This window comes from Brassica napus, chromosome C3 (assembly GCF_020379485.1).
Source record: "Brassica napus cultivar Da-Ae chromosome C3, Da-Ae, whole genome shotgun sequence".
Lineage (NCBI taxonomy): Eukaryota > Viridiplantae > Streptophyta > Magnoliopsida > Brassicales > Brassicaceae > Brassica > Brassica napus.
The window spans coordinates 54,638,063-54,653,904 of record NC_063446.1 but is presented as its reverse complement, the minus strand read 5'-3'; the positions used below and the strand labels follow the sequence as shown (position 1 = coordinate 54,653,904).

The 15,842-nt window shown below is 39.9% G+C and overlaps 1 protein-coding gene across 1 annotated transcript; it reads left to right on the top strand.

The window, feature by feature from the left end:
* Window positions 1-12,942: 12,942 nt before the first annotated feature.
* On the top strand, window positions 12,943-15,841 carry LOC106389550 (L-galactono-1,4-lactone dehydrogenase, mitochondrial). The gene is made up of 6 exons (XM_013829835.3): window positions 12,943-13,687; window positions 13,747-13,997; window positions 14,243-14,428; window positions 14,523-14,943; window positions 15,166-15,306; window positions 15,499-15,841. The coding sequence occupies exons 1-6, from the start codon at window positions 13,043-13,045 to the stop codon at window positions 15,655-15,657; spliced, it is 1,803 nt and encodes a 600-aa protein (XP_013685289.2). The 5' UTR covers window positions 12,943-13,042; the 3' UTR covers window positions 15,658-15,841.
* Window position 15,842: the final 1 nt, after the last annotated feature.

The window sequence follows — 15,842 nt, the reverse complement described above, 5'->3', positions numbered from 1 at the left end:
AGAGGTCGTACTTTAGCTACGAATTTACTTCGTTTTTATTATTTTACAGAATTTTAAAATATAATAAAAAAATAATTAAAATTATTTAATTTAATAATAAATTAAAATTCAAAATAAAAATAAATTCATATGAAAATATTTTATAAATAAATAAGTTTTGAATTTATATAATACAACAACAAAAAAAAAAACTAAGGGTCGTTCATCGCCCGGTAGAATTCATCACTCCTCCTCGTAACATCCGCCTCGTTATGTACGTCGTCGGATGACTCGCCATGAATGGGATGTTGTTGTCGCATGTTCCTCAACATGGACTCCCATTCCGGATTTGTGGCCGCAATAACGTCCAAGAAGCCCTCGACTCCACCCATACGAGATTTTGTCGCGGTCAACTCGTTACGCAGCTGAGCGGACTCTCTACGCAGCTCCGTGACTTCATCATCCCGTCGCTGACCATAAGACGATGTCGCTCTCGGAACATCATTGACGGAACCAATACCCAACGTCCGTCCCTTTTTTTTAGGGACAACCTTAAAAACAAAAAATAAATATTGTAAGTAAATATTTAAAGTTAAATTAAATGAATAATTAAAAGTTAATTTTTTTGAAAATTTACCTCCTCGTAAATCTTATCCACTTCAAGTGTGGATAAGGTGACGGGTAATCCGTCGGTAGACTGCTGGGTCAGCTGAGTCTGGCGGTCTTCAACCCGAGCAACTACGTCGTTGTAGATTTGCTCGGACTTGCCATCTACAAATACGCCCGCCTTGTTCTTGTGGGTCCTCTCGTAAAGTTCCATAAGAGACGGGAGATGTCCCGTCTCTTTGGCCTAAAAAAACAGTTAAGAAAGTTAGAATAAATTAATATAATTATTAAAAAAATTATTTAATAAAATATTTAATTACCATTTCCAAACGGACACCGGCGTGGGGTTTTTGGCCCGTAGTGTGAAGCATCGGCCCGTTCCCGTGCTCATCGACCGTGTTACGGGAGTTAGAGCAAGCCTGGGCGATTCTAATCGAATCAGGAAGGCGCCAATAACGGATGAGGCCATCCCACACGTCCGTGGTGAGCTCAGCGGGTTTGCCACGCTCATACCCCTTCACGATCCAGTCACCCTTCCAGTTGGAGACCGTGTCCAACAAGCGAACTTTCGCTTTCGCGTTAAACTTCTTCCTCACCCTCTCAGTGATCCCCAAAGCCCAATTATATTTTTGCTGTTGGAAAAAATAAATTAACAATTAGTTTTTTAGAAAGTATATATATAAATCATGAAAAAATTAAAATATATATAATTAATTAATAGAAACTTACAGCGTAAATTTTGAACCACGTCTTTCTGACGTAGTGAGGCGTCTTACTCCAGTTTGGATGTGGCATGGAGAAGTAACCCTTGATCGTGTCGGTTACGTCCGATGCAAGACATCCGTCAACCCCCCACCTGGAAAATACAAATTTAAAATATAAATTATTTTTTAATGTTATAAAAGATATTTAAACGAATTAAAAAAATTAATGCAACATACCACAACGTTCCGTCCGGTCGGTCTGGGTCGATGACTGGTAAACCTTCTCTGCCTGGCAGACTGAGAATGTCCTCTACCGTGTACTGCGAGTAAGGAGCACTCGGAGGCACCATCAGATCAGGATGAATATCAGCGACCATCGGAGGTGCCATCGGAGGAGGCACAGGAGGAGGCATCGGAGGAGGCACATGAGGAGCCGATGGTGCACTAGAAGAAGTAGACCCAGAGACTCTCTGAGTGTACTGAGTCTCGGGGACAGTCTCCTGGCCCGAAGAACTGGGAGCGGAAGAAGAGGCCGGGTCTAAACGACTACCCGGCTCACCGAAGATCTCTCTATAATGGGCAGTAAGTCTTCCTTTTCGAACCTGGAAAAAAAAATGAAATTTTTGAAATTAACATCAACAATATATTTTCCAACATTATCCACCTAATCAACACTAAATAACATAAAATTCGCAAACCTATCTAAATTCCCTATACTAACCACCTAATGTATCTAACCAAATCAGAGAGGAATCAGGCTTACCATTGCTACGAAATGGGGAGGAAGTGGAGAGGAAGTAGAGAGGAAGTAGAGAGGAAAGAAAGAGTGAGCGGGTGTATATATAAGATTACATATCGTCGCAAATTCGTCGTAAATTTACGACTAAATAGCGAGCAGTTACAAAGGCCCGTCTTTTTTTTTACGAGGAAATTGCGAGTAATCACAAAGGCCCGTGTTTTTTTATACGAGGTATTAACGACGATTTACTTTACGAGGAATTAACGAGGCTTGCTTTCCTATAAATATACCCACAACTCTCACTCTCAAACCACACCCAAACTCCCAAATCACACTTTATCTCAAATCACAATCCTCAAAAAAATCATATTCAAATTATAAATATTTGAAAAAAATAGGAAAAGGAGAAGATATTAGAATTCATGTGGGCGAGACTTACGTATTATAATTGCTGGAAGTCTTGCCACATGTTAATCTGGTATTTTTCTCCTTTTCCTTTTTTTTCAAGTTTGTACACTACGAGATATTTACGACGATTTGTACTTACGTGGAATTAACGGGTTTATGTATAAATCCGTTTACGTGGTCTTTACGACGATTTTGCTTACGTGGAATTAACGAGTGCTTTTTTTACGTGTACTTTACGACGATTTTGCTTACGTGGAATTAACGTGATTTATGTTTAAATCTTTTTACGTGGTCTTTACGACGATTTCATCCTACGTGGAATTAACGAGTGTTATGTTTAAATCCCTAGAACCCCAAACCCGAAACCCGAAACCCCCCCAACCCCAAACCCCAAACCCCAAACCCCAAACCCGAAACCCCAAACCCCAAACCCGAAACCCGAAACCCCGAAACCCCAAACCCCAGATTCCTTATTTTCTACTTCATATATTCCAAACCCCCATCTTTAATTTTCTACTTCATATATTCCAACCCCAAACCCGAAACCCGAAACCCGAAACCCCAAACCCGAAACCCCAACCCCAAACCCGAAACCCCAAACCCGAAACCCGAAACCCGAAACCCCATATTCCTTATTTTCTACTTCATATATTCCAAACCCCCATCTTTAATTTTCTACTTCATATATTCCAAACCTCATATTTAATTTTAGGTTTCGTCGTTATTTCCTCGTTATCTTACGTGGTTTTTACGACGATTTAATCCTACGTGGACTTTACGACGATTTTTGCTACGTGGACTTTACGACGATTTCATCCTACGTGTACTTTACGACGATTTCATCCTACGTGGACTTTACGACGATTTGTGCTTACGTGGAATTAACGAGTGTTATGTTTAAATCCCTAGATTCAGAAACCCGAAACCCGAAACCCCAACCCCCAAACCCCATACCCTAAACCCGAAACCCCAAACCCGAAACCCCATACCCTAAACCCCAAACCCGAAACCCCAACCCCCAAACCCCATACCCTAAACCCGAAACCCCAAACCCGAAACCCCAAACCCGAAACCCGAAACCCCAAACCCAAACCCCATCTTTAATTTTCTACTTCATATATTCCAAACCCCCATCTTTAATTTTCTACTTCATATATCCCTAGAACCCCAAACCCCGAAACCCGAAAGCCCAAACCCGAAACCCAAAACCCAAAACCCAAAACCCGAAACCAAAAACCCGAAACCCCATATTCCTTATTTTCTACTTCATATATTCCAAACTCCATCTTTATTTCCATTCCAAACCACAATATCCCACATTTGCTTATTCATAAAACAAACTCCCAGCATTCCCTTATTCATAAAACAAACCTCACATTATCTTATTCATAAAACAAACTCCCTCATCTTATTCATAAAACAAATACATCAATCGGATACATCGACATTCTCGTCATCACTAGAAACATCATCATTTTCATTAAACTCGTCTTCAACAGCTTCGTCTGTGGCATCATCGGTAAGATCTTCGTACTCGTGATTATGCGGATCAATGAGAAGGATGTCATCAATTTCTTGTTCAGGTTCCTCGACTTCATTTATCTGTTCTTCTTGCAATGGTGGTTCTTCTCCACTGATGATTCGTCCTCGAGGTGTAACTTTGATCACTGCTAACCAATTTATACCTGAATCTCTCATCCGAGGGTATGGAAGGAAGCTAACTTGGTCTGCTTGTGAAGCTAAGATGAAAGGCTCGAATTTGTTGTACCTTCGTCCACCGTTGACATCAACTACACCGAATTTGTTAGACCGAACACCTCTGTTGACGACGGGGTCGAACCATTCACATTTGAAGAGGACGCATTTCAGCTTCAGTATCCCTGGAAATTCGACTTCAATAATCTCCGTCAAGATCCCGTAGAAATCTGTTTCCCCTTTCACACATATTCCATAGTTACTGGTCGCCCGCTGTCTACCATAGTCATATGTATGAAAAGTATAGCCTCGTGTGAAATACATCTGTGATGTGGTGACCTTTACAAGTGGAGATTGAATTACTTCGTGTAACCACTTAGGATAATCTGCATCGTCGTCGTCATAATCAACCTGCAAAAATAAAGAGAATGTTAATGAAATACAGATAATGTATGAAAAAAAGTTTTAGTTAATACCTGATTCCGCAACCACTTAATGAAGTGTTGATCTTTCCTTTTGTCTACGTCACTTGTGGATATACCAGGAAATGTTTCTTCGACTTGAGAAACAAATAGGCTGTAAAATCACATTTTATAGGAATGAATCTCTCGCAATTATACAATTATTTATACTTATATGTGTTTCGAAGTGTCAATATATGTTACCTTTCAAAATAACGCATCAATGGATCTTCGCAATTGAGTAGAATATAGGTGTGTGCACTATGAGCGTCTTCTTCACTCGACCACCAAACCTCTTTACACTTCCCACCGAGTCGCCCAATCTGGCTAAAGATGTCTGGAACACCAGCAACTGCATATGTTGGCGCAACACCACCATCATCATATCTTCTTGGAGCTCTTCTCCGTGTACGTACTTTTGACGCAAAGTAGTACGATGTGAAGTGAGAAACTTCTTCCGTCAAACTTCCAGCAATTATAGAACCTTCAACTTTGGCGAGGTTCTTTGCTTTTCCCTTCAAATATTTCATGGCTCGCTCATACTGATACATCCATCCGTAATGTACAGGTCCACGAAGCAATGCCTCATATGGGAGGTGGACAGCTAGATGCTCCATGACGTCAAAAAATCCGGGAGGAAATATCTTCTCCAAGTTGCACAATAAGATGGGAATGTTCTCCTGAAGCTGTTCCACAACTTCTTCTTTAAGAGTGCGTGTGCTCAGATCCCTGAAAAATGCTCCAATGCCTTTTATATTCAAAAAAAAATTAAACACATTGTTAGTCATATATTATTTTGTAAATTATTGTGATATAATACACTACGTACCTGCAAGTGCTTCATGTACGTTTGTTGGAAGTAGCTCCGCAAATGCAAAGGGCAGTAGTCGTTGCATAAATACATGACAATCATGACTCTTCATCCCGGAGAACTTTTGACCCTTTTCAACACATCTAGAGAGATTCGAAACATACCCATCGGGGAACTTCACTTCTGATGCCACCCAGTTGAACAACACCGACTTTTTTTCTGAAGATAATCTGAATATCGGAACGGGAACTTGTCCATTGCTTTTAATATGTAACTCGCTTCTTGAGCAAATATCCGGCAAGTCCAACCTCGATTTTATGTTGTCTTTTGTCTTCCCTGGGACATTCAATATTGTATTCATGATGTTCTCAAAGAAATTCTTCTCTATATGCATCACATCGAGGTTGTGGCGCAGAAGAAGATCCTTCCAATATGGCAACTCCCAAAATATACTCTTCTTGTGCCAGTTGTGATGAACACCGTAAGAATCTGGCATATTACGAGGGACATGCCAATTACCACCCCAACGAACTGTTTCGTTAGCTCCGTAGTAGTCGATTTGCGCTTCAATTTGTTCTCCAGTTAGATATGGAGGAGGAGTGTCTCTCACAACCCTTTTGTGCCTAAACAAATTCTTGTTTCTTCGGTAAGGATGGCCAATGGGAAGAAATCGACGGTGACAATCAAACCAACTTGTCTTCCTACCATTCTTCAGTTGAAACGCATCTGTCGTTCCATTACAATATGGACAAGCTAATCTCCCATGTGTAGTCCATCCAGACAACATCCCATAGGCAGGGAAATCACTTATGGTCCACAAAAGCATCGCTCGCATCGTAAAATTCGTCTTCGTTGAACAGTCATACGTCCTCACCCCTGTTGACCACAAATCCTTCAACTCTTTTATCAGTGGTTGTAGGAAAACATCCAGGGACCTTTTTGGATGGTTCGGACCAGGTATTAATATGGTCAAGAATAGTAACTCCCGTTGCATGCACATCTCCGGTGGCAGGTTGTATGGAGTAAGAAAGACTGGCCACAATGAATATTGTCTCCCTGACATTCCGAACGGACTAAATCCATCTGTGCATAATCCGAGATACACATTCCGGATATTGCTAGCGAAATCTGGATGTACTTTGTTGAAATGTTTCCAGGCTCTTGCATCTGATGGATGAGTCATCTCACCATCCGTCTGAGTATGCTCGGCATGCCATCTCATCTTTCCAGCAGTCTGCTCTGATTGATACAATCTTTTCAATCTGTCTGTAATTGGTAGGTACCACATCCTTTGGTACGGTACCCTATTACGTCCCCGTCCTTGCGGCTTGAATCGTGGCTTCTTGCAGAATCGACATTCTTCTAGCTTCTCATCATCTCCCCAATAGATCATGCAGTTGTCGATGCAAACATCTATCATCTCCGAAGGCAACCCAAGACTATAAACCAGTTTCTGAATCTCATAATAAGAATCAGCAGACACATTGTCTTCCGGCAAATACTCTTTAAACAAGTCCGCCCATTCGTTCATGCAACTTTCAGGTAGATTGTGATCAGTTTTAATATTCATCATTCTAGCAGCTAACGACAATTTAGAGAGACCTTCTCTACAACCACTGTAAAGTGGTTGATTCGCCGCGTTTAACATTTCGTAAAACTTTTTTGCATCTATATTAGGTTCTTCATCTCCATCATGAGCTACGAATGCATCAGCTACCATATCATGAACCCTATCATAATCTACCATCTCCTCCTGCTGGTAACTATGTTCATTATGCAAATGATGATCAACCGGTTCTTTTTCCTGAAAATTGCTATTACTACTACTAGCTTCATTCTGATCATAATTAAAACCTTCTCCATGTTGAAACCAGATATAGTAATTTGCCGTGAAACCTCTATTTATTAAATGCTTCCAAACATTTTCACGGTTTGCCAGTTTCGAATTGTTGCATTTCCGACAAGGACAGAACATCTTACCACTTTCTTGGGCGAGCGGTGTTGAATCTGCTTGATGCATAAATGTCTCCAGACCCGCAAGGTATTCTTTCGTCACTCTCCCGTTAGCATCTCTATGCATATACATCCACTTCCGCAACTCGTAAATATTCCCGGAGCCAGCCATTTTTTTTTCTTTCACGTTTTTTGTTGTTGGTGTGTTTAAAATGATGTTTAAACATCCATATTTATAGGAAAATTCGAATCTGGTAGTTGTAATTTTGCTATGAATTTACGACGAAAATTAATTAGGTGGGCAAAAAAAACGTGTAACACCTATAAAGTTGGTGGATTCAAAAATTTCCTCGCTAAATACACGTAAACTATTCCCTCGTAAATACCACGCAAAGTTTACGTCGCTAAATACACGTAAACTATTCCCTCGTAAATACCACGCAAAGTTTACGTCGTATTTACGAGGAAATAGTTTTCCTCGTAAAATAACTTTACGACGAAATATTTTTGTCGTTACGTTACGAGGAAATAACGATGACTTTAGTTTTTCACGTAAATTCGTCGTAAACTCGACGCAAATTTACGAGGATTGTTTTTCCTCGTTAATTTTCGTCGTTAACCATGTGTTTTCTTGTAGTGTAATATTCGAAAATTCATGTATAATTATGAATAATTATAAAAAAAACTAAATCCTAATAATTGGTCAATCATCACATCCTTAAAATTGAAAAATATGATATTAGATGATCACTTTACATTGTTTGAAATTAATCTCTTTAAATCATTGGATCAAAAATATAATATAATCGTCATAAAATATGTTTTCTAGAAGCCAAAAATGGAAAATGGCCGAAAATTAAAAACATGTTGATAGGAGAGTTCGAACCCTGGTCCAAGAGAATTTAGGAGGACTACTCTACCACTAGAGTAAAGATACACTTTGGAAAATTCATGCTCGAAATATTACATATAATAGGAAGCCGGAAGACACGGAATTTTTTAATCACGTCGTTTCAGAAAGTTTGAGTGTTTCTTCTTCCTTTTAACGAGGGAAACTCGAGACTCTTCCATCTCTCCACTGCTCTCAAATCGATCTCAACAGCCATGACTGAACAAAGCAATTCTCCTACTACTCAATCTAGACGGCGGAGGTTCAGCGAGGTCGATTCCTCATTCGGAGAGCGCTATCACTTCCGATCTCAAGTTCCATTCAAGTCGTTCGACGATCGTATCCAAAGTAGCTGACTGTTATTCCGCAATACCGTTACAGCAATCAGAGGATATTCTCGCCGTCATCATAATGAGGAAGCCGCTATCGGGTATCGTTATCTCTGTCTCCGAGGCTTTGTAGTTCAGGGTTCTTTAGATCCTAAGGATCCTGTTTTAGATGATGTGTTTAGGATTATCGATAGCATAGGATGGTCCTACACTGTGATGCATCTGCATTCGTTCTGTCCTAGAGTTGTGAGAGAGTTTATCTCAAACAAACCCTACAACGATGAGGGTGCTCTTATTCGGGGATATGTTCTCCCGTTTACACCATCGGTGATCAACCAACTGATGATGACACCATCTGTTGAGCACTCTTTAGAGTGGAAAGAAGTTGTTCTGAAGCAAGCCATCTCCCACCTCACTAGAGGCCAATGCTCCAGATGGACAGGATTCAACCTCAATGCTTTGCTCAATCCCTTCCAAACTCTATACCGTGTGTGTGAGCTGAATTGGCTTCCCGGTCCTGACTCTGATTCAATGATGAAGAACCGACTCCGCCTTCTATATGCTGTCGCTAATCGCAAGGAGATAAGCTTTGGTCATCTTGTGTATGACCAAGTGATCGACATGACCCGCAAAACAGAGTGGGACACAAGCCTGATTTTCCCAAACCTCATATATCAACTCTTGATGCTTCAAAAAGAGGTTCCTTTGTTACCAGGAGATAAAGAACCTATTGGAAGAGGTCTTCCCATCTATGGAGTATCAGGTGACACAAGTGGACCAAGGGGACGTAGAAGGCTGAATTAGAATAGCAGCCAAGTGATTTTTTGTAAAGTCCATCACTCTTTGAAGAATGTGACTAATATATGATTTTTTTGTCAAGTAACTTGTATCTGAATCATCTTCTAATCAGTTGTAATCTCAATGACAGTTAGTTTTTGGTATAATGTTATTGTCTAAGTTAAAATGTTGTTTCGAAATGATATTACCGTCTGAATGAAAATGTAAAGACCTATGCACACCTGCTTCACACATCAGTCTCTTGTTTCTCTATTCCTTCATAGCCGAAGTTTCAAGCTTCTTCAACGTATCTTTAATTCCTAAGGCTGTTCAGTTTAAACCGAACCTTAATTCAAAACGTTTGGTAAGAAAGATCTTCAATGATACACACATCTGCTGCATCATTACACACATGAGTAAAAAAAAATTAAAAGTTATAACAGAAGCTTTCTAGATAACAGGCCAAAAGGGTCAACGAATTGGCTATAAAGCTCTAAACTTTCAAGAGTAACCATAGTATATTAAATATTGCAAAACCCTATTCTACAATGCAAAGTGAAAAAAAATATTACTTGCGGCTACTGCTTGAGACTTGCTTAACAGGCTCCAAAACATAATGTTTTTGATAAAAAATATAGTTACTAAAAATAAATTACTTTCTAAAAAGTATTTTTATTAACTTTAATTAAAAGTTGTTTAGAAATACGAAAACATATATTTTGAAACAAAAAATATTTTTAAAATATCTTTTTTCTCAAATTTATAAAATAACTTATACTATGAAACAAAGGTAACATTTTATTTATGGTGCTTTTTTATTCAGAATTAAAAATTTGCCACATTAATCCAAATTTGCCACATATCTTCATTCTATCATCAAGTTTAGTAACATAAACTTGATACTCACCAACTTTTCCACCATTTTAGAAGATACAATGCTCCCATTCTAAACAAAAACATTGTAACTTATAATCGAAAATTAACTATCAACAACAATTAGCAATAAACAATTGATATGTCTCAATTATCCTTCAACAGTCAATTACTTGCCAAGCACACAATGGCAAAAGACACAATCACTACAAATACAATACACAAAAAAAATATAAACGCACCATAAACGATCCATAATATTTCAAGATTTATAATTATATCTTATCCCACCAAGTAATGTATTCTAATTCGGATATAATAAGTGCACCCAAAAATATTTCCACCTTTTTCTTCCCAAATATTAGTTTCCCATCTATGGGAAACATATAAAAAATATCAACATCCAATCAAAACTTAATTATTCTTAGCATAAAAATTATTAATAGTAATAAAATATTTCAAATCAAACACAAAATTGAAATAGCCCATTTTTCGCGCGTACCGCAGATAAAGACTCTAGTAATGTATAATTTTACTATTACACTACATTTCTCTAGTTTGTTATAATGTTAAACACATAATTTATTTGGTATATATATTTGGATTAGTGGTTAGATGGTCTGGTTAGACCAGTCATCATTTAACAAGATCATTAAACCACCAATTTCGAATACAATTAAAGCTTGAATGGCCTCCCAAGTTTTTAATCATAGCCGATTAAATAACAAATATAGTTTATATATAACCTCGGCATCTAATTTTTAATCATAATAATAATGAAAATTGAGAACAATACAAAATCACTGTCAAAAGTTTCCAAAAAAATAAAAAAAGTCTCTCTGCTCTCCCTTCTCTCTAAAGAAGCAACACCGACAAAAATAAAACCCTAGCTCCGGTGCGTCGGGGGCGCACCTTCTTCCTTTACAAACTCGTTTTCCTTTTGCTCTCACCCCTTCTATTTTCCCCTAGGTCGATATGCATGTCGTTATTGTGCCTGTGGAGTCCTCTTCCGGAGCATTCACTGTATGCAATGGAGGCGGGTCCCTGCTTTCTATGGAGGGGCGGCGAGACTCATGGCGGGATGGTGGTGATGAGAGTCGACTTTTAGGACCGAAGGTTCGGTCAGATCCAAGTTTTCCAATTTCCAGATATATGACAGAACTTTCACGATAACGGCGCGTGGTTTGGGTTTGACGTCTCCTTCACCTAGGATCTCTCCTTCCCATGCGAAGGTGAGACGTTTGGAGGAGTGGTGTGATTGTGCGACGCATGGCAAAGCCCTTCAACAATGGAGTTGTCAACCGAAGGAGAGGGTCCTTGCTGGTGAAACGCGGCAGAGCTTCTACTTCCCAGCACCGGCGATGGTCTTGTGGTCGTTTTCCGGTGGTATGAACTCCGCACCTCTTGAAGTCGCGTTTAGTACTCTGCCTCGTTTGCTGTTATCAAGGTCCGCAATTTCAATCCGGTCTTGGTGTCCGGTTTTAGGCTGAGAACCAGGATAGTGATTGGCGGAGGATGTGAGACTCAGATTGGAATGCACCTCTGGTGGTGATATTGTGGTCCACGGACTCAACTCGTAACATAAGGCGACCATTAGTTTGGACTTAGTTTGGAATCAATTGAGTCTTATTGTCCCGTCTGTTTAATTATTGTCTCTGTATTTCGAGGTCGAATTTAGGGGTGTAAGAGGTGGTTTATTCCGGGTCGTGGGATGAACTCGCTCTCATTGTGGAGGAAAATACAATGTCGTCTAAGATTCGCTAGGGTAGGATCTTTCTAAGTGTTCATGGGTGATACTTGATCTCGACATTGTACGTGGGGTTAAAATCTCGTCAAGGTTGTAATCTTGTATTTCATATTTGGTTAATTGAAAATTGAAGTTGAGAAAAAAAAAAAAGGAACAATACAAAATCACCAATCCTCCCATAGTCTTCTATATAGAGTTTATAAAAAAGTTACTTTTTAAACGAAAACTATATTTTCGATGACTCGATACTGACGTGACTTTGCGACTTTGTCCAGTCACTCTAGCATAAGGGTGCGTCTCAATTCCCACGTGGGACAAAAGAAAAATACAGAATATGTGGTTATGGTTGGTTTTGTAGTTGGGACCATTTGATTGCAAATCATAACCCGTGGGTAGGCATGGGTTCGCGGGTCAACCCGACCCGCCAACCCACGGATCGTTTCTTTTTTTTTTAGTTAAAATTTTGACCCGCTCAACCCACAAAGAAATAAACTAATACCCGCACCCGCCCCGCTTTATTTTGCGGGTAACCCGTGGGATCCGCGGGTTATATTTTTAATTAAAAAAATAATTATTTAATTAGTTTTTCTATAAAATAATATATTTATAAGTAATTTTTTATATTATTTTTTAAAAATTTAATTATTTTTTTTTAAATTAATTATTTTTCTAAAAAAAACCGAATTTTTCAAAAAAAAAAGATTTTTTTATTTTTTATTTTATTTTGCGGGTTGGCGGATATCCGCAAATCAAAATCCACCAACCCGCACCCGCTCCGCAAAAAATAGTCTTAACCCGCACCCGCACCCGCGACTTGATTTTTTCAAAACGCTCGACCCGCACCCTCCCAGCGGCGGGTCAAATGGGGCGGGCCCCGCGGGCTTTGATTTAAATTCCCAGGCCTACCTGTGGGGGTAATTTTTTATAAAGATATTACAACGGCTTAAATTAAGAAAATAGTTAAAACCTGTGGACATTTTAGAAATATTCGTAAATCTCCTAAACCCGATCCTTTGTACAGAAAGAAACCTTTCGCTGGCTCAGGTTTCAGATCGCCTGAACTAAAACAAAATGCTCCGATCACTTCTCCTCCGCCGCTCCAACGCCCGTTCGCTTCGACCCCCATTTCCCCCTCTCCGCACTCTATGCACTTCCGGTCAGACCTTGACTCCAGCCCCTCCACCGCCGCCTCCTCCTCCACCGCCGATTTCATCCTCCGCCTCAGAAAAGGAGTTCCGTAAATACGCCGGATACGCAGCACTCGCTCTCTTCTCCGGCGCCGCAACTTACTTCTCCTTCCCCTTCCCCGAGAACGCCAAACACAAGAAGGCTCAGATCTTCCGATACGCTCCTCTCCCCGAAGATCTCCACACCGTCTCTAACTGGAGTGGTACTCACGAGGTCCAGACCAGGAACTTTAACCAGCCGGAGACTCTCGCCGATCTCGAAGCTCTCGTCAAGGAAGCTCATGAGAAGAAGAACAGGATCCGACCCGTTGGATCCGGTCTTTCCCCCAATGGGATCGGTTTGTCTCGCTCGGGGATGGTGAATTTGGCGCTCATGGACAAGGTCCTCGAGGTGGATAAAGAGAAGAAGAGAGTCCGTGTGCAGGCTGGGATTAGGGTTCAGCAGCTTGTTGACGCCATTCAAGAGTATGGTCTCACTCTCCAGAACTTTGCTTCCATTAGAGAGCAGCAGATTGGTGGCATCATTCAGGTTCTTCTGCAACTTCCTTGTTTTCTTTAAGGTTTAGGCTTTTATGGTTTTTTGTTCAGGTTGGGGCACATGGGACAGGTGCTAGATTGCCTCCTATCGATGAGCAAGTGATTGGCATGAAGCTTGTCACTCCTGCTAAGGGAACTATTGAGCTTTCTAAGGATAATGATCCGGAGCTCTTTCATCTTGCTCGATGTGGCCTTGGTGGACTTGGAGTTGTTGCTGAGGTCACCCTCCAGTGCGTTGAAAGACAGGAGCTTTTGGAGCACACTTACGTCTCCACCTTGGAAGAGATCAAGAAAAATCACAAGTTAAGTGTTGCTGACTTTCCTTATCCTAGTCTTAATAGTATATCTCTCTACCCTTGAATAATGGTTGATGCAAGTTCTTTAAGTTTTTGTTCATGTTCTAGTTACTGACTTACTGCCCCCCCCCCCCCAGCATAGTGCATTTCTATCATTTGGCAAAGAACGACCTCTAATATGAACCTCATTGATCTCATAAGAGTGGAAGTTTTCCTGACTTTTGTTTTTGTTTCTGTTTCTGGCTGTTTAGAAAGTTGCTCTCTACAAATAAGCATGTCAAGTACCTGTATATTCCATATACTGACACGGTCGTGGTTGTTACATGCAACCCTGTATCAAAATGGAGTGGGGCACCTAAGGACAAACCAAAGTACACTACAGAGGAGGCTTTAAAGCATGTCCGTGACCTGTATAGAGAGAGCATTGTTAAGTATAGGTATCGTTATGCTTTAGTTGTTATTATGTCTTAAATTGCTTTCTCTAGTGTGGAGGATTAAATGATCATTATTTTTTCCACCATGATGTATTAGGGTCCAGGACTCTAGTAAGAAGACTCCTGACAGTAGGGAGCCAGACATTAACGAGCTTTCATTTACAGAGTTGAGAGATAAGCTGATTGCCCTAGATCCTCTCAATGACGTTCACGTTGGAAAAGTGAATCAAGCTGAGGCTGAGTTTTGGAAAAAATCAGAAGGATACAGAGTAGGGTGGAGTGATGAAATCCTGGGCTTTGACTGTGGTGGTCAACAGTGGGTATCAGAAACTTGTTTTCCTGCTGGAACTCTCGCTAAACCTAGCATGAAAGACCTTGAGTACATAGAACAGCTGAAAGAGTTGATACAAAAAGAAGCAATACCAGCACCTTCTCCCATAGAGCAGCGTTGGACAGGCCGAAGTAAGAGCCCTATGAGTCCTGCATTCAGCACTGCAGAGGAGGACATTTTCTCATGGGTAATTCCTGTTTTCCCTCTTTTAACTTTCGTGAAAACAAGTATAAATGAGAATTTTTGGAATATTGATGCTACATAGAGAGATAGATTTTGTTTAACTTGGTAGATTCTTGCTATTGACCAATCTTGTTCCAGCATTGACTTTTTTTGCTGTTTTCGTTCTCTCTCTTTCCATTGCTAGCTATATACATTTATAATATGCTACATTACATTTTTGTGTCAGGTTGGTATAATCATGTATCTCCCGACAGCAGACCCTCGCCAGAGAAAGGACATCACGGATGAATTTTTCCACTATAGACATTTGACACAGGCAAAATTGTGGGACCAGTATTCTGCGTATGAACATTGGGCTAAAATTGAGGTAATTGTAGATGATCCTTCTGATTCACTCACCTTTATAGAATTTCATAGTTTAGTTAGACTTAGACAGAAACTCTCTGTATCCTACTACCTTTTCTGCTTGTAATGCAATTGTTGTCGTGAAAAGTAAGCAAATGAAATGTGTAGTGCAATTGTTCTAATTTTGAGTGTTTAAAATGTTTTATGTAAGCAGATACCAAAGGATAAAGAGGAACTTGAAGCCCTACAAGAAAGACTCAGAAAACGATTCCCGGTGGATGCATACAACAAAGCACGAAGGGAGCTGGACCCAAACAGAATTCTCTCAAACAACATGGTGGAAAAGCTCTTCCCTGTCTCCAAGACTGCTTAAAAACATTTTCATCAATAGTTTTTTTGCTCCTTGAAGTACCACTTTTGGAATCCTATAACGTTGCATCTACAAGTGTTTGTAAGAAGAGTGAAGCCGATATATTGGTCACAAAAAAAGTTTACATTGAGTTTTACTACTATTTTTTTTTTCGCAGTTCCCCTGAATAAATATACTTGTTGTTCTAT

Excerpts from the sequence above, each read along its gene's own strand:
- LOC106389550 (XM_013829835.3), top strand. The coding sequence starts at position 13,043 with ATGCTCCGATCACTTCTCCTCCGCCGCTCCAACGCCCGTTCGCTTCGA. Across the intron at positions 13,688-13,746 it reads AGATTGGTGGCATCATTCAG|GTTGGGGCACATGGGACAGG; the intron begins GTTCTTCTGCAA and ends TTTTTTGTTCAG. Across the intron at positions 14,429-14,522 it reads GAGAGCATTGTTAAGTATAG|GGTCCAGGACTCTAGTAAGA; the intron begins GTATCGTTATGC and ends ATGATGTATTAG.